At 63.8% G+C, this 24,498-nt stretch overlaps 1 protein-coding gene across 1 annotated transcript; it reads right to left on the bottom strand.

Annotated features, from left to right (window-relative positions):
* Window positions 1–365: 365 nt before the first annotated feature.
* TSPAN32 (tetraspanin 32) lies at window positions 366–13,205 on the bottom strand. The gene is made up of 10 exons (XM_012651942.1): window positions 13,078–13,205; window positions 12,309–12,423; window positions 11,423–11,520; window positions 7,916–7,990; window positions 3,924–4,025; window positions 3,268–3,354; window positions 1,712–1,795; window positions 1,380–1,471; window positions 705–887; window positions 366–540 (listed from the first exon to the last, which is right to left on the bottom strand). The coding sequence occupies exons 1-10, from the start codon at window positions 13,141–13,143 to the stop codon at window positions 366–368; spliced, it is 1,077 nt and encodes a 358-aa protein (XP_012507396.1). The 5' UTR covers window positions 13,144–13,205.
* Window positions 13,206–24,498: the final 11,293 nt, after the last annotated feature.

Below are 24,498 nucleotides of genomic sequence, written 5' to 3'. Positions count from 1 at the left end.
CGCGCAGACGGACCTTGAGGACGCCATGCTGAGCGCGGAGCCGGCCACAGAAGGACACACACCGTGTGACGCCACTCACAGGAGGGCCCAGAGCCGTCAAACCCACAGAGGCAGAGAGTGGATGGGGGCGGGGGGCTGGGACGGGGGAGGGGAGTTAGTGTTTCACGGGGACAGGGCTTCGGTTTGGGACGATGGAAAGTTCTGGAGATGGGTGGTGGTGACGCTGCGCGACAACGGGAATGTGCCCTATGCCACTGAACCGCGCACTGAAGAATGGCAAAGACAGTAAGTTTTATGTTATGTGTATTTTACCACAATTAAAAAAACACTGCTCCAGGCAGGGAGCTCGTGGGGGCCTAATCCGATCACAGGCGCCCGCTGGGGAAGACGTCAGCAGCACTCGGGGCGCGGGGGGCCCCAGTCCGGCCGCCACGGGCGGCGGGTGAGCCTGGAAGCCCGGACGGCGGCACAGCCCACCCGCTGGACTCGGGGAACTGCGAGCCCACCAGCGAGGGTGCCTGGGAGCCGCCAAGCCCGTGACTGCAGCATGCAGAGCACGGGCCATGCCTGCGGTGGGGGTCCCGGGGCCTCCCCATTTGTTCTCGCTGCCTCCCGGCCCTCCCACGGGTTCCTTCCGGCCATCCCTCTGGCTGGGCCCCCCAACCCCACTGCGATGTGGGGAGACAGCCTGGGTCCTCCCCTACGGATCACGGCAGGCCGAGGGCGGGCGGTGGCAGGACAGGGGCGGGAGCGGCGAGTCCGCTGTCCAGGAGCCGCCGCGGGGCTCTGAGTCACCAACAGCATCTGCTCCAGAGGGGGCTCGCGGCGCGGGTCCGTCCCGGCAATGTCTGAAGACGCCAGGCTCCTGGGGCTGGCAGCCACACGCTCTGAGGAGGAGAGGGGAGCACAAGGCTGTTCTGGAATGTTCTCGAGGGCCCAGGAGGCTGTTGTAGAATGCAGAGGGTCCAGGCAGGATGCCCGGGCAGGGAGGGGCCCAGATGGCCGGGGCAGAGCGAGCGGTGGGGTGACTGGAGGGGGCAGGCAGGGGCGGCCCGGGCGGTGTGGGGGCTTCCTGGCCACCGGTCTGGGTCCTTCCTGCGCCCTGTGCCGGGTGAGCCTTGGGGTCCCCAAGGTTGGGGGGGGCCAGAAGCACCCACCCCTCCTTGTCAGTGTCAGTGGAGGTACATTTGTGAGACCAGGTCTTGGCGGGGGGTGGGGGTGTGGTGTGGGCCGTAGAGTGGGGGGCATGCTGGTCTGGAAGCTTCCCAGCTGCACCCCCTGGCCAGCCACCCCCACAGTGCTTCCTCTAGAGCACCAGCCTGGCAGACGCTCCCGGGGGCTGGGCCCCTGGGCAGAGGGTGGGGCGGGCAGGGGCCTACCTTGCGGCCAGGGAGTATTTGCCTTTGCGGTCCAAGCTGCGGCCGGAGCGGATGGCGAACCAGAGGAAGGCGCTGAGCAGCAAGGCGCACCCCTGGGGGGCGGGAGGAAGGCGCTGAGTGGCAAGGCGCACCCCTGCTGGGGCCGGGTCGCAGGAGGCACCAGCAGCTGCACCGGCTGCTCGGGGAGGGGCTCCCCACCCCCTGAGGTGTCTGGGTGTCTGCAGGCTGCAGGAGGCAGGCAGGGGCACACCCAGGCCACCTCCCTGGGCACTGGGGACCAGCCACGCCCAGGGCTGGGGCTCCCACGGGGTGAGGGAAGGGGTGAGGCGTACCGTGAGGGCCAGGCCGATGCCGCTCAGGGTGGAGAGGACACTCTGGTAAGGCCTCAGGTGGCTCCGGATGCCCTGCAGGCAGTCCTGGGAGGGGGCGGCAGGCATGGCACCTGCCCTGACCAGCCACCCCTGCTCGGGCCAGCAGGGCCAATGCCAGGGCATGGGAAGAGGGGTGTAGCACATTCCCAGGGGAACCCCCTAGGGCTCTGGGGAAAAGGCAACACCAAGTGGATGAGACTGGCCTCTGTGGGTCCCAGGGGGCTACTGCCCCCACCCGCTGCCCTGAGCTCTGGTGTTGGGTGTTGGGCCGCATGTCTGGCTCCCCGGTGAGGGGGTCGGACTCATTCTGGTCCCAGCACCCAGCCCAGGGCCGGGAGGCACCTCTGGGACCAGAGGGTGCTGGCTGGCAGGGAGAGCAGGCGGAAGGGTGGGGGCCCCCACACTGTCCCAGGTCCTGGCTCCATCCTGGGCTTCCAATGCTACCCCAGGGCACGCATCTGCCGGGGAGGTGACGCCGTCTCTGAACCACCCAGACGCTGACATTTAGTCTGGGGCAGGACTCCGGCATTTGGGGCAGTGTTTCCGGGACAGACCACGTCAGGGCACGATGGTCTCCCCATCCGCCCCTCCAGGGCAGGCCTTCCTCCTGCCCGGCCACCCCACCCAGGCAGTCCTCAGCCTGTGCCTGCCCCTGTGTGTCCCTGCCATCCCCCGGCACCCGCGCTCCTGTTTGCAGTAGGGGACCTGGAGACCCTCCTTGAGTGGAGCAGGGTCCCTAACTCTCAGCCCCGCCCCGGCGCTGCTGGGCCCTGCTTTGTTGTCCTGTCCCTGGCGGACTCACCCTGCACCGCCCCTCCCCTCGCGGACCCGAGCCGCCCCATCCTCCTCCGGCTGTTCCTTGGAGGGCTGCCAGGCCCTCCTGCCAGGACAGGGGGTGGGTTTGTTTCCAGGACGGCCAGCCGGGGAGGGGCGGAGTGGGCGGGGGCAGGGCAGCCAGGGGAGGCGGGGGCCCAGGCCCCTCCAGGCCTCAGGGAGGAAGGGCTTCCCTGCCTCTGGTCCCACCCCAGCTCATCGCTGAAGCCTGCAGCCATACCCCGCCCTGGCTGGCCCTCCAGCCTCAATTCTCCTCCAAGCAGACCTTCCAGCTGCCTCTGGGGCCCCTCAGGTGCCTGCTCCCCCTGCCCCGACCACCCTTGCTCTGTGGGCGCTTGGCACTGAGACCTAATCTGTGTGCTTCTAGAGGCTTCCGTGGGCCAGGTCTCAACTGGCCTTGGGCAGCCCCCGCCGGAAGTGGGTGAAGCAGGGAGTGGAGCCTGGGGCCCGCCCGCGTCCAGCCCGGGGAAGGGCCTGGCCTGCCGAGCCCAGCCTGGCTGCCCTACGGGCTCCGTGCATGGCGAAGACTTCACTGTTACCCCATCACACCGGAACCTTCCCTGAGCCCTTCAGCGGGCAGGTCCCGAAGGTCCAGGGGAGGATGTCCCTGAGTTGGGATGGGGCTGCAGAGTGTCCGCCCCCAGGGACTTGCCCGCCAGCGTCCAGGTCCCGCCCCTCCTCACCTCTCTTGCGGCCTCCTCTCCCTGACACAGGCCGGCCTCCGCGCGCCCCAGACGGCTGAAAGGCGATCTCTTCCCACAGCACAGGAACTGCCAGAGCAGACAGGAGGGAGCCGAGATTCGCTCTGGCAACCCCAGGAGACGGGCGGGACCGATGGGGAAACTGAGGAGCCATAAGGACTAATGGCCTAGGTGGAGGCCAGGCCTGGGGCTTGGGTGTGGCCACTGCCTCTGCAGGGGGCACCAGCCACTGGGCAGCAGGGCCGATAGCCCACTCACGGCGGGCGCCTGCCGGCCCCGGGGCTCAGCCGGCTCCCGGGGACCGCGCGGTGCCGGCCCGCTGGGAAGGGCCTGTGCTTGCTTCAATGCTCAGCCGCCCATGTAGAAATCCTTCCGCGTTTCTGAAAGAGGGGCCCTGCCTTCTCACTTTGCACTGGGCCCCAGCGACCCGTAGCTGGCCCTGCTGGGGCAGAGGGAGAGGGACGGCGCTCTCTGACCCCTGTCCCGAGGGGCAGCGTGGCCTGTGTCCTGAGATGCTCCTCGGGCCGGGCTGGGCCAGGCCCCTCACTCCAGGGCTGCCCCGTGCCCATTCTCCGGATCCCGATCCCGTCCACGCAGCGAGGCTGACCCGCGAGGGGAAGGCTGGACCGCACGCTCACCGCGTCCTGGATGGCCGCTAGCTCCTGCTGCCGGACGGGGGACGCGGTCTTCACCACCTGGTCATACACCAGGTCGTAGGTGTCCAGCGCGGCGTCCTCCACCTGCACCAAGAGCAGCACGGGGGCTCGGCTCTGGTGGGAGGCCCAGTGCCAAGCGTGTCCCCGTGTCCCCGCACCAGGCGGAGCCCCCGAGCGCGGAGCCCTGGCTCCTGGCAGCCAGCTGCACCCCGGGCCGCAGTTGTGGGGCCTCCCCCAGCATAGCGGGCAGTGTGGCCCCTGCTGCCCCAGGACCTCCCACGGGGTGAAGCGGAGACTCAGCTCCGCTGTCGCCCGCTGTGGTCTTGTGGGTGTGGAGGGGGCGCCCTGCTGCTGTCTACCCAGAAATGGGTGATGGGGCTGGGCCTGGGCCAGGACTTCAGCTCCCCCAAAGCCGGGGGGTTCTAGGTTTTTCCCCAGAGGAACCAGCTGCATCCCCAAAAGCCCAGGCAGCTGGGCTCTGGGTAACGCCTTCGACCAGGGGCACCTTGGGCAACTGGGTCAGATCTAGGCGGATGGAGCCACTTGGGGGCAGGAGATGGAGAGGAGGATGGTGACAGGGGCCCGCCACCCTCTACCTTTGCTCCACAGCCCAGCCTCACCGGGACCGCATGTCTCTGCCCCCAACCACCCTGCTGTGCTACCCCCCCCAAATGCCCGCCCCATGCCTAGTTACTCCTTCAGAGACACACTGGACTCTCACCTCCTCCAGGGAGGCTTCCCTGACTGCCCAGGAGTTGCTGGTCTCCTGGCACAGGGTGAGGCCCTCTTTGAGCTCCCTCTGGCGCCTCCCTCCCGCCCCCAAACCCTGCAGACAGCCGGGATACCCTGAGGGGCCATCCCAAAGGGCTGCATGGGGGAGCCATGCCTGCTCTGGCCACTCACACCTGCCCTCCAGAGAGGGGCAGTGGAGGCTCCAGCCGTCTCCATCCCAGCCCGGATGTCCCGACAAGTCGGATGGGCTTCCTGTGCCAAGCGTGGCTCCTGCACTAATGAATCCCTCCCTACTGGTGGCTAATAAAGTCGGACATCTCTCCGTGAGTCAGCGCCAGCCCAGCCAGCCTCTGTGCTCCCTGCCCGATGGGAAGCGGGCAGCGCCGGGGGGGCCGGCGCCAAGCGGGCCACGCCACCGTCAGGCCAGGGCCGGGCCTCGCAGCTCAGCTTCCTTGAGGCCTGGCGCGTGTCTTCACAGGGGGTCCTGGGGAAGCTGGGGGCCTAGAGAAGCCGGCCCAGGGCTGGCATGGGACCCCCACCCCTCCCCAACCGCTGCCACGGCCCAGGGAGGAGCGAGGCCTCCAGGGTTTGGGGCAAGTTGTCCTGGTCTCCGCAGCCTCGGCAGGAGTGGCGCCCTGCTAGCGACAGAGGGGCCGGCCCTGCCTGGCTCCCCGCGGCCAGGCACGTCTCCTGCCCCAAACTCCACAGCCTGGCCTGGGGGTCCTGGGGGGCAGGCCTGCAGGTGATGCTTCATCTCTGCCTGTTTCTGGGTTTGGGGTCTATGGGAGGCTGAGGCGAGTTTCTCCCGAGGACGGCAGGACGCGGGGGCTCCCTGTTAGGCACCGAGGCTCTGAGCTTCATCTTCCGGTGTCCCGGGGGTGCCCAGGGCTCATCCCCAAGGCCGGGTCATCCCTGGGTGGCTGCCGGGGCTTGGGGACTCCTGTGCTCCGCGCGGCACAGCCGGGCCCCGGGGGGCCCTGTGGGGAGCTGGTCTGAGCCCGCACCATGGTGGAGGCTCCGGGCCGTGTCTGACGCCTCTCTCCACACGCTGTGCTGAATCCGAGCATGAATTATTCAGCAGCCAGCCGGGCAATCCGTCTTCCGGATGCTGCCGTGTCTGGGGACGGAGAGGTGCGGCAGAGTGGCTCTCGGGCCGCAGGGAGAGTGTAATTAATAGCCCTCAAACTCTGCGTTCATTGCAGCCCGGGCCTCCCGCCCTCCGTGCTCCTAAGTGGCAGCTGGAAAATCTCCTGAGCGGGGCTCCCTGGGGGCGGGGGAACCCCAGTCCTGCCCAGGCTGGGGTCTGTGGCCTCAGGGGTCGGGGGACAGCCTTCCCTTCCCCACCAGCCTCAGCCCCGTACGGCCGCCCTGGTGAGTGGTCAGGATCTCTCAGGGGGCCTCTCAGGGGAGGTGCGGAGGGAAACTGGGGCCCCCAGGCACCCCAGCTTCAGCACAGGCGCTCTGGCCCTGTGGCCTCTCTCGAGGGGCCGCTGCCGGACCCCGTTGCGCTGGGAGCGCGAGGCTGGAGCCGGCCTGGCTCTGGGGGCCCTGACCACAGGGCACGAGGGGATGAGCAGCCCCCCACACCCCGGAGCACACGCTCTCATCCAACTCGCGACGGCTCCAGACTAGTCCCACCTCACGGCGCCGACCTGGGGCGGGGGCTCTGGCGGGTCTGAGGAAGCCTCCCCCGCACTGGCTCCGTCCCACCCTGCAGCCCCCCAGGCAGGGATCTCGGGGCCTCTCTCACAGACGAGGAAACTGAGGCCCAGGGAGGCCGAGGGACTTGCCCAAGGGAGCCCCAGAGAGGACCCCCGACTTCGAATCCAAGGCTGCTCTGCCCAGGCCTGGACGCGCACACGTGTCACGCCAGAAGTCAGGACCTACCGAGGGGCCCGTGGAAGCCCCGGTGCCCCACCTGGGTCAGGCAGGGCCTAGGAACTGACCCTCGAAGGCCTGCGGGAGAGCTGGGCCGACGAGGACGCTGTGAGGGTGTGGGGGCTGGCACGGGGCCAGGGAGGGGGCCTGGCGGGGGTCCTGCTGCTCAGCCCCTTCCCTTCCCAGAGAGCAGCCCCAGCTGGGCTCCGTCCTGGGGCCCCTGGTGGCCCCCTCCCTCCAGAACCGCGAGTCCTGGGCCCAGAGCGAACACAGGGAGTATTGGGGAGCGGGGAGAGGCCAGCCCCGGGGTACCCTGGCCGCTGTCTTCACCTCGGCCACCCAGACCTCAAATGTGCCAGACCACCCCGCGTGGACAGAACACGTGAGGCCCAAACGCTGACCTGGCCGGCTTGCCCCCCTGGAGACCGCTGGGCCACCCCTCAAAGCCACAGCCATCTTGCAGGGGCCTGGATCCCTCCAAGATCCTGCACAGGAAATGGTCTTTGTCCCGTCTGGTCTAGGTGGGTGACCCCAAGCGAGGCTGGGGTGGGTGGGCCCTTTGGGACAGGCCTCGGGCAGGGAAGGGAGAAGAGGCGGTGGCTCCGGGCACAGTGCGGGTCACCCCGGGAGCTGCTGCCCCTCTCCCACCACCCAGCCCTCTGGCCTCTCTGCAGCCCCGGCACCCCCGCACCCAGGCAGAGACCCCCACGTGCAAGAAGAGACCCCACACCCAGGCAGAGACTCCCACACCCAGGCAGAGACCCCCACACCCAGGCAGAGACCCCATGCCCAGGCAGAGACCCCATGCCCAGGCAGAGACCCCCACACTCAGTCAGAGACCCCCATGCCCAGGCAGAGATCCCATGCCCAGGCAGAGACCCCATGCCCAGGCAGCGACCCCCACATGCAGGCAGAGACCCCCACGCCCAAGCAGAGACCCCATGCCCAGGCAGAGACCCCATGCCCAGGCAGAGACCCCTGTGCCCAGGCACAGAGACCCCCATACTCAGAGACCCCATGCCCAGGCAGAGACCCCTGTGCCCAGGCAGCGACCCCCACATGCAGGCAGAGACCCCCACGCCCAAGCAGAGACCCCATGCCCAGGCAGAGACCCCCACACTCAGAGACCCCCACGCCCAAGCAGAGACCCCATGCCCAGGCAGAGACCCCTGTGCCCAGGCAGAGATTCCCACGCCCAGCAGAGACCCCCACAAGCAGGCAGAGACCCCCAGGCCCAGGCAGAGACTGCCCCACATGGTGGCCGGCCCCCCACCGTTGCCCCGAGCATGGACCCCAGGGGCTGCCCTGTGCCCACCCCCCTGCATGGGGACCCCCAGTGCAGGATGGGGACAGCTGGCGCTCACCTGGGTGGGGTTGCGGGATCCCCAGAAGGCCACCTGCACCAGGACGCAGAAGCCCAGGGCGAAGCTCAGGAAGGCCTGCGGCAGAGGGCGGCGGGTCACTGCGTGTGGCAGCACCGCACCCCTGCCAGGGAGGGCAGTCACCCTGGGGGACGGAGCCCCCACCCTCTGGGCTGCTTCCAGCAGAGACACTGGCCCAGGGAGCACCAGGCAGGGCCTCCCCTGCGCCTAAAATCCTTCTGGGAGAAGAAACTCCCGCGTCTGTGAGGCGGGGACACAAAGGTTGCTCGGTTTGGTTTAATTCTCTGAAAGCCCTCAGAGCTGACCCCTACCTGGGAGCAGGTGGAGCCAGCGTGACTCCCCTCGCTGTCAGCTGTCCCCTTTCCCTCCGCACCCCTGCCGGGGCCCCTCGCTCCTGCCGACAGCCTGTGCCCAGCGTTGGGGTCAGGAATTCTCCGGCGGGAACGCTGTTCCAGCACGCCCCACACTCTGCCCGTGCTCCCAAGCAGGGCTCCCGCGCTCCCGAGACCCCCTTGCAGAGGCTCATGAACATTATGCACGTGTCCCCCAACACCCGTTTGTGGACCGTCTCAGAGGGTCACCCCAGACTAAGGGTCCTGGGGCCATCCCCCTGCCATAGTTTCATCTGCCACCGCGTGCTGGGGACCCGAGGATCTGGGTCTCTGCTGAGTCTCCTCCTAGAGCCCCGGGAGGTCAGTCGGCCACGGGCCACGCACCTCACCGCCGGCCCTGTCCCCGCCACGAGCTCCCTGACGGCTGTAGCTCCAGGCGTGTCACTCTATGTGGCTGACACCTGTCCCCTCGGACTGTCCACAGACTAGGACGGTTTGTGACCAGGCTCTCCCAACCCAGGGACCTCATTCAGGGTGACACCCAGGAGAACAGATGACTGACAGGGTACAGAGTACAGGGAGATGCCCGTGGAGGCAGAGGGGCCCACAGACGCTGGCCGGGACAGTCTGGGACCAAGAAACAGTCCTCGCTGGGGGAAGCTGAGCAAGAGGCATGTGGGGAGAGCCAGCGCCACCCCCACCAGCCCCCAGCACGGCGCAGGCCCCAGGGCCAGCCCTGCAGGGGCATCTCCCCTGTCCCCACCCACCTGCCCGGAGGCTGCAGGGCCTATTTGGGGGACACCTGGGGGCTGCCTCCTCCTCCCTCTGCCTCCTCCTCTTCCCCCTTCCTCTCCTCCCTCTCCTCTCCCCTCTCCTTCTCCTCTCCTTCCTCCTCCTTCCCGTCCCCCCTCCCCCTCTCCTTCTTCCTCCCCCCCCTCCTCCTCCTCGCCCTCCTCACTGGCCTGGCCAGGGCCGCCTTCCCCATCTGGAAGCTATCACTCAGCACTGCCTCCCAGGCTGGAGGCCCTAAGCCAGCTCTGGAGACCAGCATTTTCCAGAAACCATTTCATTCCTTAGGAGAAAGAGAAGCATCACTGCCTGCCCCCCCCACCTCGCCCTGCCGAGGGTCCCGGGTGGGGGATGGGCCTCCCCAAGGCCTCCACTGTCTACACGGAAAGAAGTAAACAGACGCACAAACAAATGAACGGCGAGCTCGGCTCTCCCAGCCCAGCCAGCTCCTCGTTTCCTGTGCGAGAGGCCGGCTGGGGAGAGGCCAAGGAAGGGGGAAGGGGGCAGGAAGGGGCGGCAAGGGGGGCAGCGGGCACTGGCATGTGGGAGAAAGTCTTTCCACCCCCTGCTCCCCACCGGCCCTCCGTGTGCACGCCGCAGACACACAGGGACAGGCCAGGCCAACAGGCACGCCACGCCAGCACGGCCACAGGGGCAGGTGAGACAAGCCACAGGGACACTCGCACACGCACACACACACACACACATGCACACCCGCACACATCTGTGCAGGCAGCTCATCTGGGGCGGGGTCTCCAGGCGCCCCACGGTGGCCGCGCTGGGCTCACCCTTTGGCCGGGGGAGGGCAGAGGGGTGTGCCGAGCCCAGCCAACTGCGACTGGAGTGCCCCGGGACCCCAGCCCTGCAGGGCTGTTCTAGAAGCCCAACCTGTGTGACGGTCACCTGGCCCTGAGGCTGGCGGGGACACAGAATCAGACCTGCCTGGGCCACAGATCAGGGCGCTGAGACAGAGGGACGGCAGCCGGGCCCAGCGCCATTGCCCGCTGTTCCCTGCGCGGCCCCAAGCCCGGCACCACGGCGGCCCCTGGTGGCCGATACTGCAGCCCCGGCGCGGTTCTCTCCAGGCTGCCTGGGGCCCTTGGCCTGGCCCTGCTGCCTCCTGGTCTTCTGTCCGGGTGTCCCTTCGCAGGCCACACTACACGCCTTCTGGGGGATAGGGGGAGGCCACCTGCCCTCTCCTCTCCCCACTGGGGCCTCCTACCAAGCCCTAAAGCCACAAAACACAGGGTTTCCGTGCCCACCCAGGCCGGCACGTCCCGCCCGCGCCCCTTCTCTCCCCGGAGCGGGAGCCCGGTTAGCACTGGAGCTGCCAGATCTTCTCTGCTCCCCCCTGGGCCCACGAGGGCCGGCTGGCTTCAGCAGCAGCCCCAGGAGGTGACTCTGTCCCTACCCTTGGAGATATTTACAAACCAGGAGTCATTCAACAGTATTTGCGAATTCCCAGGTGGGCTGAGAACCCTGCCAGTCCTGGGGACCCAGGAGGCTCTGCCCTTGAGGGTCCCCAGAGTGGTCTGGCCTCCTGGCCACCAAGGAAGCAAAGCCCCCAGCACAAGCTCCCAAGGGCCTTTAACCCCGTGCACCGTGCATGGGGCTGGGGTGGGGAGGAGGCATGCAGGGGGTGCAGGGACATACAGGGGGTGCAAGGACATGCAGGGGGTGCAGGGACAAGCAGGGGATGATGCATGTGGTACAGGGGACATACAGGGGGTGCAGGGACATACAGGGGGTACGGGGACAAGCAGGGAGTACCGGGGCAAGGTCTCCAGGAGCGGAGGGTTGGAGGCCGGAGAGAGGTGACCCCATGGCTGCAATGGAGGGTGGGAGGCTGGGGGGTCAGCAGGGAGCACAGCCATCGAGGGCTGGCCGAAACCATGACGGGAGCCCAGGTGGAAGAGCAGGTCTGTGGGCCGCAAGGGCCACGTCCATGGGGCTGAGGTCGAGGAGCCTGTGGGACGTGGGGGTGGGGAGGCCCCAGGAGCTGGGGAGGCGGGTGTGGCGCTCAGGAGGGAGCCAGGCTGGTACGCGGCAAAAGGGGCTTCCCTTGCCTGGCCTGGCGTCCTAACAGAAGCAGGTTCACCCAAACCCCATGCCAGCCCCTCCCAGGGCGGGGAGGGCCAGCCCTCCCTTTGAGGGATCCCACAGTAACCGTTGTTGGGTGTTGGATGATGGGGTGAGGTGGGGCCTGGTGGGTGGGCCAGGCTGGCCAGGGGGAGGGGCCAGGCTGGCCCACATCCTTGGGCCTATGTTTCTGTCTGGACACTTCAGGGGTGGGGTCTGCAGGCTCCTGGGGTCACAGCCCTGCCAGCTCTTGGACCTTTTCTGGGGGCTGGGGGCACAGAGGACTTACCCCGGCCATGAGGCCCTGGGCCTCCCGCACGGTGGCTGCGGCGCTCAGCACGGCCCCCAGGCTCAGAAGGCCTGCCAGGCTCATGCCTGCGTAGAAGGCTGGCAGGAGGGAGGGGAGGGGCGTTAGGGGCACCAGGACAGGCCCGGGCACCAGGACAGGCCCGGCCACCAGGCCTGGGTCTGAAATGCCACATGGGCGTCACGGGCGGTGCCGGACTTCTGGGGAGGCTCCGGGCCACGTGTCCATCAGACACAGGGGGCCCCCACCTCCTTCCTGTGCTGCTCAGAGGGAGGCGGCCACCCCTCCCCTACTGCCCGCCCTGCCCTCCCCGCTCCCGGGGCTATCTTGGAAGCCACAGGCCCCCATTCTCTAGTGACAAGTGGCCTCTGGGCTGTAATCTTATCAGTCCAGACTGGCCCTGGGACTGGGAAAGGCAGTGGGTTACAAGGCAGCAGGGCCCCTGGGGCTGGGTCTGCCTGACCTGACCCTCGGGCAGCTTCCCCACACCCGCCCCCGGGCTGCCGCCCCCCAGACCCCCTGAGCTCCTGCCTGAGGCCCCTGCACGGCCGGCTGACTCCGCCATCCCCTCCTAAACGAGGCCTCCTTGCTCCTGCCCAGCGGCCGCAGCAGGCCCTGGCCCTCCCCGCATCCTCCGCCCTCTCTGAGCCTCAGCAGCCCAGGTGCTCGGTGGGGAGTCGGCCCTTTCCATAGACCTGCCAGCTTGGCCCCAGGCCCTGGCCTCAGACCAAGGACACACCCTCCCTGTGCCCACGCCCCTGTCCAGGGCAGCCCGTCCCTGTCCCGACCACCCGCCGGTTCCTGCCCAAGGCCTGGCTGCGCTCCAGGGCCCTCCCCAGCCACCTCGACCAGGCAGGACCTCACCTACCCCAGCAGTGCACGATCTCGTACGGGTTCCTCTCCAAGGACGCGCGGCTGATGACAGCAAAGTGGGCCCCAAAGTAGGTGAGAGCCGCCACGGTGGCCGTACAGAGGCCCAGCAGCTGCGGACGGGGCAGACTCAGGGGCACAGGCTGGACGCAGGGGAGGGAGGCCGAGGCCCAAGAGGGCAGGGTCTGGGGCTCCTGGGTCCCCCAGCCGGGCTCCCTCCAGCTTCCTGGTCTCTTATGGGGCAGGCTCCGCTGCAGGGGGTTCTGGGTGTTTCTGGGGTGGTCTCAGGGAGGCCTCCACCCCAGACACCCCACCACATGCGCACACATGAGCACAGACACGTGGAAAAGAGGCGCTCACACACTCACTGCCCTTCTGCTTACAGGTTGAGGAGTGGGCCCTCCCCGGCCTGTGAGAGCACCCCCCGGACAGGAAGCGGGGAGCCCTGGAGCCCCACAGGCAGCGCCCTCCACCCCGTTCACCAGCCACCGAGCCCTGGACTAACTCAGGCCTCCTCCAGGCCCTGCGCTGCCCTCGGGAGGACAGACGCTGCCCACAGGGGCGTCCTGTGCAAATGGCCACAGCCTGCACTGTCTGCCACCAGGGACCCCCGGCACATGTCTGCGGGGGCAGGACGGGGACAGTGGGGCTGGTGTGTGGGTGTGGGGGGCATAACCACAGTGCTGGTAGCCTGGAGACGTCCCCCCCCCAGCCCTCGCCCCTACCCACCCACACCCCCCACCCCTCCTGCCCGACCCACTTGTTACCAAGACAAAGAAGCTGGTGACCAGCATCTGGCACTTGGCAGCCCTGACTCGACTCCGAGGCCCCATGGTGGCCCCTCTCCCCTCCTCTCCCCTGCTGCTGTGGTTTCCAGCTGGGCAGGGGCCTCAGACCTCAGCTGCCCGCCCAGGAGGCTGCATCCGCCCTGGGTCTCTGCGTCAACATGCCCCTGGAACTGAGCCTCCGTGCCCCGGAAGAAGGGCAGGCAGGAAGGGGAGGGGTGGTGAGGCCAGCTCCCACCACCCCTGCCGCCCCAGCCCGGCCCAAGACACCAGGGCATTTGCTGACATCTGAAGCCTCTCCCAGGAGGGCCTTGTTCCTGGTGTGGCCACAGAGCACGGCACTGGGAGCAGACCGGGCAGGGCCAGGGGTGGGTGTGTGGGAGGGCACAGCACCTGGGCAGGGGGTGAGCTCCCCGTCGTGGGGGTGTGTAAGTGGGGACTGGGCCCCAGAGAGTCCTGCCTGGGGGTGTAATCCTGGAGGCATCTGGGAAATGGAGTCTAATCCAAATATCATTTTGAGGTGTTCTTATGAAATACCTTCTGAAATGTTCCATGACAAGTAAATTTTTGAAAAGGTAATTCGATTTTTAATGCCTCAACAGCACAAATGGGTAATTTGGAGCAGAGCCGTCTTGGGCTGGAATTGCTCCCTCTTCATCTTATAATGCGGGGTCCTCCTGGAACGGGGGAGCCTCCGTGGGGAGGAGGAGGCCCCTGAGGCCATGGCAACCCCTTGGCCTTCTAGAAGCCAGGGGAAAGCCCGCCTCTGGAGGGATTGCTCAGGCCACTCCTCCCTCCCCTGCCGTGCAGAGGGGCAGCCGGGATCCTGCGTCCGCCCCCCACCTTCAAGCAGCCCCGCTGCAGCTCTGGCCCCAGGAGTTCCCGCCTTGAGTCTGCGGGTGCTGGTGGTGTCACGTCAGGTGGAGGACCTGGGCCCAGCCCAGGTGTGGCCCAGGCAGGGCCCAGGTGTGAACTGGGGCAGCAACAGCGAAAGTCGGGTCTCTGGCTCATCGGGCCTGGGGCGTGTGGGCGCAGCTGGGCCTCTCCGGGCAGGCGAGAGCTCCCGTGTCTGGCACGGCCTGGGAACTGCCCTTCTCCAGCCTTGGGACAAGGGCAGCACCAGCAGCCGTCGGGGGCTGGTGAGGGGCCTCCGGAGCACCCCCCTGGCATCTTGGCTGGCGCCTGCTGGGCACTTGTCCTGCACCAGCCCTTCGGACGGTGGCCTCACTTGTCATTGCAAAGTGGCACCAGCCCTCCAGACACCAGGCTGACCACATCCCTCTCTCCGGGTGCCCGCGGCGGGGCAGGGCGCCTGGCGTAGCTGGGGCGCATCCGCTGCGGCCCTGTGGACTCCACCCCTTTCCTGCAAGAGGAAGGGCTCGTTGCGGAGGAGACGCTGCGCCCTCACTGCCCACCTGCTCCGGCCTCCCGGCGGCTGCCCATCGCTCCGGTCGGCAGCGCTGGCCGAGGGAGCCAGGAAAGCGCCTGAAGCAGCAGGGTCAGGCCTGAGGGGCGGACGGGACACAGATGCCCGAGCCCTGCCCCACCACGGACCCTGTCCTGAGGGTCAGGCCTGGGCCTGGGCGGCCTCCTGTCTATTTCCAAGGAAGACGTCGGCTTGGATGTGTGCGGGCGTGTGCATGTATGTATGCGAGTGCGTGTGCAGGTGTGTGTGTTACAGTGTTTGCCCTCTGGGATTTCCTTTTCCTCGATCCTTCCCTCTCTCCTCTAATAATTAACTGATTAATTAAAAATAGTTTTGTCTCAAGACCCCACTGAGGAATCTCCAATGGCCAAAGCTGCAAAAATTCGAGCGACAAAATGAACGCGGTCCCATCGGATCGCAGCCCACCGTGCTAAACAGCACCGCGGCCCCACGTGAGCACGTGGCTGCGTCTGAGTCGGTGAGGGAGAGGCAGTGGCTCTGCCCTGCCAGACCCCAGGCGATTGCGGGGACCCTCCTTGTGAGGGCAGGGGGGCCAAGCTCCCCTCCCGTAATGGGGGCCGCGGTGTGGACGGGGACGTGAGAGGAACCCAAGGGAGGACCTCGGGCAGGAGATGGAGGGCAGCGCCAGCCGCGAGCCACAGCCCGGTCTAACCGGAGGAAAACGCCAAACCCAACCCAGGGTGTCCTCCAAATACCCGCCGGCCCCCCCAGCTGCCCTGGTCCTCAGGGACAAGGAGTTTTGTCCACTGCCCAGTGGGTCAGCGCCTGGGGAGAGGCGCTGCCTCGGGGCTGGTCCCCGCCCTGCATGCGCCGGCACTGGCTCCCTCCAGCACCCACTCACCTGCCAGGACACGCCCAGCGATGCCCCTGTCCCGTGCACCTGCCCGGCCACACACCCCCCATTGGGGCCTGTTCCGTCTCCCACACACCATGGAACTGTTTACCCCCCAGGGCTCCACATGCTGGCTTGCTCTTGCTGCCTCGGTTTACCAGGGTGGGGTGGGACTTGCTTCCCCTGGGCCCGGAGGTGGCAGCCTCGACCCTCCCTAGAACAACCCTGAGGGAGGCCCAAGAGATGTCCCCCCACCCCTCCCACAGCCCACCCAGGGGGCCAGCCAGCCCCTCACCCCTTGCACACCTGGCGCTCATGACACAGGCACCTTCTGTCTGCGCCCACCTGGAGAGGGCCCCAGAGCCCCAGGAGGCCTGTCAGGGCCCCCCGGGACCTGCCCTTGTCTCCTGGCCCATCTCTGCCTGCATCCTGGTCGGAATTGTCCCCCAGAGCCCAGATGCATCCAGAGCAGCCTTCATGGCCTCCCCTGAGCCCGGGGAGGAGGGTGGCTCCCCCTTCCTGATCACTCCATGCCTGGGTCAGCTGGGGGACCCCGAGGGGACCCTGAACCCCCCAGGTTCAGCAGCCCCACTGCCCCTCAAAGTGCCCACCTTGGCCCAACCTCTGGGCAGCGGAGCTCTGCTCAGGCCGGGCTCCTGGGCTCTGGGTACCTATCCCTCCCTGCCCCCCGTGGGAGCCCAGGCCCTGCCCTCGGTGGGGCGAATGGGCCAGGCCCTGCACCTGCCCTGCACAGACAGCGGCCTGCAGGGGAGCTCGGGCACATGCGCCCGCCTCACAGACACCAGGGACAAACTGTGCGGGGCGCGTCTCCACCACATCAGCACCAGGGCCCTGGCACCACGGAGCTTCTGTCCTGCCTGGGCCTCTGGGCTGAGACGCAGCCCTCAGCAGAGGTGTAGGGCAGAGAGAGGCCCAGGCGCCCAGGTGTCTGAGCCGATGTCTGCAAGTGACCCCTGCTGGGGCTGCGGCTCCCCAGACCTCCTCGGGGCTTCCCTGCGGGGCCCTGGGGAGGTCCCAGGCCTGGTCCTGCTGGCCGGCGGGGTGTGGACCGGACCCTCCTGCCCCAAGGTCCACAGCCCCCTGCGCACCCGTCGGGGCAGACACTTCCAGCCCTCCTGGTGGCCGGTGTGTTTAACTGAACCTCGACAAAGAGAGTTCTCAGGGCCTTGAAGCTGCCGCTGTCCACGTCGGCCTCGGACCTGCTGTGCGTCTCTGTGGGGACCTGGGAAGCCGGCTCCGGTGGCTGCTGGTCCCATTCAGGCCAGACCCCAAGGCACGGGGCTCAGGGCCAGGCCCAGCATCAGGTCCCCACCCCGGGACAGGTGCAGAGACACGGGAGGGTCGCAGGTCACAGAGGATCTTTAAGCAGTTTCAGCGGACAGGGTGGGAGGCTTTAGGAGACTGCTATGAACTGAGTCGCATCCCCCCAAAATTCACAGGTTGAAGCCACAACCCCCAGTGTGACGGGGTTAGGAGGTGGCCTTTGGGAGGCAATTAGGGTCAGCTGAGGTCATGTGGATGGGGCCCTGGTCCAAGGGGACTGGTGACTTGTAAGCAGAGGCACCAGAGAGCCGGTGACGCTCCCTCGCTGCTCGCGTGCACTCGGGGAGGCCAGGTGGGGACACAGGTGGCCGTCTGTAGGCTGGGACCCAGGCCCGCCCCAAGCACGGAATCAGCCGGCACCTTCACCTGGGATTTCCAGCCCCGAGAACTGTGGGAAATACACGTCTGCCGCCGACGCCGCCGGCTGAGGTGTTCTGCCGGGGCAGCCCCCAGCACTCACCCGTCCGTCCGTCCTTCCTTCCTCTCGTTAGTTTACCGCGGGCTGGCTCTGGGGCGACAAGCCCAGGGCTGAGCGACGGTGGTCAGGGACAGAGGGCGAGAGTCGAGGGCAGAGGCCCGGAGAGCCCGAGCCAGAGTCCCGGGTCGCAGAGCCAGAGCTTCCGGGTGAAGGAGGCGGGTCCCGCCGCGGCGTCTTCCGTCTGCCCCCGCCTCCCCCAACGGGACCTGCAGCCATTACTGTGTCTTTTGCGAAGTGAAGTCTTTGGTGTGGCGAAAGCCTCTGGTCCTTCACGCACCTGCGCAGAGACCACCGAAGCCAGGTGCTTTCCGGCGAGGCCAGCAACTCACCCTCCCTGCCCTACCTCTGGGGTCGGTCAACTCCGCGTCGCAATCCAGGCCACGGGGACCGCGTCAGCTTCCCCTTCCATGGGACATCACGCTGGCCCGTTACACGGATGCTGTCGTGCTGGGGGGACGGGGAGCAGAGCTGGCAGCCCCCCACCGACAGCCTGGAACAGTGTGTGCGGCGGCCGGGCCTGCAGCCGGGAGGAGCCCACCACGGCCCGGCGGTCTGAGGCACGTCCTGACCTACATCTGGTCCTCCCTACTGCCGAAGAAGCGCAGAGCCTAGCAGGCCACTTTGGGCCTTGGAGGTGGCTCGTATGTGATATTCTGTCCCGTGTATCAAGTGGCCTGACACACAGTCAGTTTTGTGTGAGGCCCAGAGCGGGAAAGGCTCTGTGATGGGAACAGGCTGCCACGCGAGCTCGGTGCCATCCAGCCGCGTCGCCCGCGGATCCCGCGGTGTTTGAGGGTCTGTGGCCGACGAGGACGCTGTCTGGAGCCGGAGGCAGGCTCCTGGGATTGAGTCACAGCCCAGGACCTTAGGGTTTGGGAGCAAAGCTCTGCCATCCTGTGGATAACTCTGCCTTTGAGAAACGGATCTGGCTGGTTCCAGGCCTCAGCGGAGGCTGAGCGCACGGCCTGGGCTGTGCACCGTGGGTGGCGTGTTGTCAGAGCCCCCGAGCCACGCAGCTGGGCACGCGGGTGGAAGCACAACGCACAAGGCTGGCTCCAGCGGGCCCTGAAGGCACAGGTAGGTCACAGGACCAAGTGTCCCCGCCGTGCGCGGTACCCACCCCTGCTGCCGGACTGTCCCCCTTAACCGGAAACCTGCGGCTCCGTAGGCAGCTCCCGTGCCTGACGACCGAGGACGACAAAATCCGGGCCTGGCTCACAGGTGGTTCTGCACGACATGTGGGCACCACGCAGAAGTGGCCGGAGGCTGCTGCAGCCCCTGGGGACAAGGGTGCAGGGAAGGGCTCCCAGCAGGAGAGGGGGCGGGGGGCGGGGTTCCGGTTTGCCCCATTTTTCGTTGGTTTTTTCCGGCTGGCTGGACGCTCAGCGCCCGGGAGGGTGTCCATGTGGGAAGGTGGCAGGAGAAGGTCCGGGGAGGTGCGGTGCGGTGAGACCTCTCCGCGGGGTGCAGGCGTGACAATGTCCGTGACGACGTGGATGTTCGTCAGGGAGCTCCCTGCCTTGGCCGAGGGGACGCTCACTCACCAGGGAGACAAGATGTCTGTGGACATCACTCGGCCTCCTCCCCCGGCCACCCTGTCGTCGCCCGGCCGGTTTCTGGAGGACGTGACCGTGGCCGTAGGGATGGAGGCTATGCCTGGCTGGGCACACAGACGCCCACTCTCCGGGCCGATTCACCAAGTGCCCTGCCCGGCGACAGCAGAGACTGACGCCACCGCCCCGGTGTGTCCGAGGGCTCCTCATGGAAGGGGCAGTGCTTTGACCCCGCTAGAATACACGCTTGCTCCGGACGCGAACGGCTTTCCCTGCCCCCGCGCTTTTGCCGAAACCGCCACCTGTGCACGTACAGCCATCGGTACTTAAGTTTTGGGACACCAGAGGGGGACCGCGATCCAGCTGGAGGGGGATGCACACCACCGAGGACGGGCGGGGGTCCTCCTCGTTGGAGAGGCGGTGTTTCTGTTGCGCAGGCTCCCTCGCAACCTGCTGGGCGGAAGCATGGTTTTTGTCTTTTTTGGAAGCTAAGGATAGTTAAACACTGCCGTGGGCTATCGCAGGACTGCATCTGCGTGAAATGGCCAGAATGGGCAAAGCCACGGAGACAGTGGGCTGGTGGCTGCCAGGGGCTGCGGCCTGGGGGCTGACTGCCGATGGGGAGGGAGCTTTCCTGGGGCTGCTGCGATGTCCTGAAGTTCGTGGCGGTGACGGCCGCACGGCTGTGAAGGGACTAAACCCACTGAATCGTGCACTTTAGAAGAGTGGCTGGTACAGTCCGCGAATTGTGTCGCATAGAGCTGTTTAAAGGAACAGAGGTGCAGGGGAGGCCGAGGGCACAGACGCGCAGGGTGTCGCCCCCCCAGAACTCCCGTTGCCTGTGGGGTGAGGTGGGCCATGAGACCTGCTCTGGGGGCCGGGGGACGTGGTGGCCGCCCTGTTTTCAGCCTGGAAGTTTGCCCAGGGCGCCTGGCTGCTGCCACTCACTGACGTGGCCCCGGGCTGAGCTCCTGGGGTGCAGGTGGCTGGGTGTCCCCCCCGCCGCAGTCCAGGCCCTGCCCACTGCCCTGTCCCCCTCTGAGGCCAGAGCACCCCAACCCTGGTGGAGGAAGCTGCATCCCAGATTCTGAGTCATTTCTGGGGGGCCTTGGACTCCCGTTAGAGTCACCAGTGAGCTCCACAGCCCCAAACCCAGCCGACCCCTCTGTGCTCGCCCCGTGCAGCCTCCCACGCTGGGCCCCACATCCATACGTCTGTTCTCTTTCTCGCTGGCTCCTCCCACTCCCCAGCGGTCCAGACTCTGGGGTTCCTCCCGGCCCCGTTTCTCTTCTTACTCGTGCTCCTTGGATGGGTCTATCAATCCCCATGGGCCCAACTGCCGCTGAGTGCAGGGGACCCTCCGGCCGGCCCTCCCTGGAATTCAGATGGCCGCCTTCGACGTCTGTGTGGCGAGTTCCCAGGTACCCCAGACCCCACGCGCCAGCCTCCCGCAGCGCCCTGGGCGCTGGCTTGAGCCCCTGGAGCATCGACCCCGACGTCACCTGAGCCCCTACCCCTGCCCGCCGGCAGCCGCGCTGATGGTTTCTCCAGGAGGTTTCTGTTTTTAAAAAATTGGTGGCAAAACACACCTAACACAAAATTTACCATCTTAACCATTACTAAGCGCACGGGTCAGCGACACGAAGCACGTTCACGGTGTTGTGCGGCCACCACCAGCCTCCACCTCCAGAACTCTTTTCATCTCCCTGAACTGAGCTCTGACTCCCCGGCCCCTCCCCGGCCCCCAGCGCCCACTGTGCTACTTTCTGTCTCTGTGGGTTTGATGACTCTGGGGACCTCGTGTAAGTGGCATCACACGGTGTCTGCCTGTCCGTGTCCGGCTCTTCGCTGAGCTCAGCATCCAGAACAGCCCCGAGTCTGCGCCTCTTTCCTGGAGCCGCCGTCACCTCTGGCTCATCTGGCCCCCAGCTGGCCTCCCCTCCCCGCCCCGCCCCCGCCCCACTCCATCTGCCCACACAACAGGCAGCGCCCCCTGTTAACGCTGGTGTCCGCTGCCGGAATGGGGACCGCGCCCAGGCTGCCAGCTTCCGACCCCAAACCAGCACTGCAGACTCTCCCCACTCCGGGTGGGGGCAGGTCCCAGGACAAACCGACCCCGTGAGCAGCCTCTAGGATTCCTCAAAGATGTGGCAAACTGGCGTGCATGTCTGTGTGTGCACGAGTGTGTGTGTGCGTGTGGCAGTGAGGGGCCGCGGTGTGGGGAGAGGCAGCTAGAGGAGGGGAGGGACAGCAGTGGGGGAAGGCTTGTCTGTCCCCCCACCAGACGTCAGCAGCAACAGCCGGAGTCGGGGAGACCAGCAGGGCAGAGGACAAACCCTCCGTGGGCACTGGAGTTGCGTCCAGATGCACCAGCCAGGTGGGTGCAGGGCGGGGGAGCTCGTGCAGGTGCGTCAGCTGGTGTGGGGGGTCACAGACGGAAAGGAAAAGGGAGAGGAGGAAATACTGAAGAAATAACAAACACCCCAGTCAAAGGGAAGGCCACGTGGACAGACGAGGAAGAACCTGAGGCGTCGTGTGAAATCCTGAAATACCCAAGTCCCCAGTGGCCCAGAGCAAACCAGCAGGTGGCCCACAAGGACCAGGAGAGGCGCATGGCTCCGCGAGAGCAAGGCTGGATACGGGAAGACAGAGGAGTCACGTTTCCGCAGGGAGGGCAAATAGCGTTGCACGCGGGATTTCCCCAGGGCAGAGTTACCACTGCAGTGCAAGGCTGCGGTGAAAATCCCGCGCCCACCGCCCCGGGCTGGTAAGGACTCGGGCACAGGAACCTGCCTTGCCGGCATCTTGCAGGCCGCGCTCGGCCAGAGAAGTGGGTTCTGGAAGATGCTGGCAATGACGTGAGGGGAGGGGCTGAGGAACCGCGAATGGCGCCTGCAGGAACCAGCGAGAAAATACGGTAAAACACTGCTCACTATGGCAACAAAACTGGAAGTTTCCAGAAGTTAACGTGACAGGCATATGCCAGACCCCCCTGTGGAAAACAGTACACTCAGCTAAGGACCGTGGTAATTTATTCAAGTAAACAGACAGGCCTTTCCTTTAGGGTCGCCTTAATGTCACAGAGATGTCACACCTCCCCGTGACACCTCAGCTGGGGGTTGTAAATGCTCCATGAACTTGCTCTGACAATGCTATCGAGGTCCACGAGCACCTCGGTCAGCTTTCAATAAAAAGAACAGAAAGGCCGGGTTCGGTGACTCAAGCCTGTGATCCCAGCACTCTGGGGGGCCGAGGCAGGAGGATTGCTTGAGGCCAGGAGTTCGAGACCCACCTGAGCAAGAGCGAGACCCTGTCTCTACAAAAAATAGAAAAATTAGCCGGGTATCGTGGTGTGTGCCTATAGTCCCAGCTACTGGGGAGGCTGAGGCAGGGGGATCGCTTGAGCCCAGGAGTCTGAGGTTGCAGTGAGCTATGATGACGCCACGGCACTCTAGTTGGGGTGACAGAGTGAGACCCTGTCTCAAAACAAAACAAAACAAAACAACCAACACACAAAAGAACAGAAAAGAAGAATTTTCCCTGTCTGAAATTAAGACATAAGGTGAAGCCTACTGTGAAAATCCCAAACCACATGGGATTAGCACAAGAACAAAGCTGGACCCAAACCAGAGAGTAGAGAGTGTGGACACGGATTCCCACGCACATGTACCCCACGCCGAAAAATACTCCTTTGCTCCTGACTGCCCTCTGTGAAGTGAGAAGCAGTTAAACAAACAAACAAAATTCCATTAATTTTAATGGGAAAATTATGATGTGCTACAGCCTAACCCAGTTCCCCTCAAATTTTCACAGATAAAATAATATCTTCATTGAGGAATGAAGATACATTTGTGTAATTAAGAACTTATAGATTTTAAAACCAGTTTGTCAATTTCTGTAATGAAGCCTTCTGAGATTTTGATTGGGATTGTGTTGAATCCATAGATTCATTTGGGGAAAATTAACATCTTAATATTGAATTTTACAGTCCACGAGCAGTGTCTGTCCCCATTTATTTAAGTCTTCTTTAATTCTCCTCATCAACGTTTTGCAGTTTTCAGTGTACAGGTTTGCGTGTCTTCTGCTATATCTATACCTAAGCATTTAATCTTTTCGGTGTTTTTGTAAATGGCATTTTTAGGTCAATTTCCAATTGCTCTTTGCTATTATATAGAAATACAATTGATTTTCTACGTTGATCTTATATCCTGCAACCTTGTTAAACTCACTTTACTTAGTGTAGTGTTTTTGTAGATTTGGTTAAGTTTCCTTCATAGGTGATCATGTTCTCTGTGAATAAGGATAGTTTTACTCTCTCTGTCCAAACTGCATGCCTTTTGTCTCTTTTTCTTGCTTTCTTGTACTGACTAAAACTTCCAGAACACTGTTAAATAGAAAGGATGAGAAGAGACACCCTTGTCTTTTTGCCGACCTTAGGGGGAAGCATCCGGTCTTGTACCCTTAAGTATGATGCCCTCGACAGGCTGTGAAAGTTTCTTCTATTCCTAGTTTGCTGAGATTTAAAAAATGATGACTGGCTGTTGCATTTTGTCAGATGCTTTTTCTGCATCTTTTGGGACTATGACAATTTTTTTCCTTTTAAATTTAATATAGCCAATTACTTGAGTTGATTTCTTTTGAATGTTAAACCAACCTTGCATTCCTAGAATAAACCCCATGTGTATTGTTGGGTTTGATGTGCTAAACTTTTCTTTAGAATCTGTGTGTCTGTGTTCACGAGGAAACCGGCCTGTGGTTTCCTTCCCTGCGTGGCAACTGTGCGGCGTTGGTGTCAGGCAACGCTGGCCTTGTGGCATGGATTGGAGGGTGCTCCATCCTCTGCAATTTTTCTGGATGAGTTTATGTAGAATTGGTACAATTTCTTTCTTGAATATTTGACAGAATTCACTAGTAATGGCATATAAGCCTGGAGTTTTCTTTGTAGGGAGATTTTTACCTACAAATTTAATTTACTGGATAGATATGAGGCTGTTCTGGTTGTCTACTTCTTCGTAAGTTTCGTTAGTTTGTATTTTTCAAGGACTCTATTTCATCTAAGTTGGTGAATTTATTGGCATAAAGTTGTCTCTAATATTCTATTCTACTTCTAGCATCTGTAGAGTCTGTAATGGTGTCTCCTCACTCATCCCTGATTTTGATAATCAGTGTCTTTTTCTTTTTCCTGATCAGTCTGGCTTTTATCAATTTATTGACCTTGTCAAAGAACCAGCTTTTGGTTCTCCTGATTCCTCTACTGTTTCCTGATTTCAGTTTCACTGATTCTGCTCCGATCCTTATTTTTGTGTTTCTTTTACTTACTGGCTTTAATTTGCTCTTATCTGTCTAGTTTCTTAATGAAGCTGAGGTCACTGACGTGAGTCCTTTATTCTGCTCTAACAAACGTGTTGAGTACTCAAAGTTTCCCTCTAAGTACTGCATTCCACACATTTTGAAATTTTGTGTTTTTGTTTTTACTTGGTTCGAAATAGTTTCTAAATTCTCTTTTATTTGTCAAACCTTGGGCTATTTAGGTCTATTTTATTTATTTCCAAGTATTTGGGGATTTTTCAGATATCTCTGTGGTTAGTCTAATTTAATTCCCTTATGGTTGGAGAATATACTTCTTTACTGAATCCTTTTACATTTTTTGAGACTTGTTTTATGGCCCAAAATACAGTTTATCTTGGTGAACACTTCATTTGCACCTTAAAAGGATGTGTATTTAGCTGTTACTGGGTCGAGTTTTCTG

Source organism: Propithecus coquereli, unplaced genomic scaffold, assembly GCF_000956105.1.
Source record: "Propithecus coquereli isolate 6110/MARCELLA unplaced genomic scaffold, Pcoq_1.0 Scaffold377, whole genome shotgun sequence".
Lineage (NCBI taxonomy): Eukaryota > Metazoa > Chordata > Mammalia > Primates > Indriidae > Propithecus > Propithecus coquereli.
The sequence above is the reverse complement of the archived record's forward strand: the minus strand, read 5'-3'. Positions and strand labels throughout refer to the sequence as shown.

Coding starts and splice junctions, on each gene's coding strand:
- TSPAN32 (XM_012651942.1), bottom strand. CDS start 13,143: ATGGGGCCTCGGAGTCGAGTCAGGGCTGCCAAGTGCCAGATGCTGGTC. Junction 1,796..3,267: donor GAGAGGAGGCCGCAAGAGAG/GTGAGGAGGGGC, acceptor GCCCCCTCCCAG/GACTGCCTGCAGGGCATCCG. Junction 888..1,379: donor AAATACTCCCTGGCCGCAAG/GTAGGCCCCTGC, acceptor TCTCCTCCTCAG/AGCGTGTGGCTGCCAGCCCC.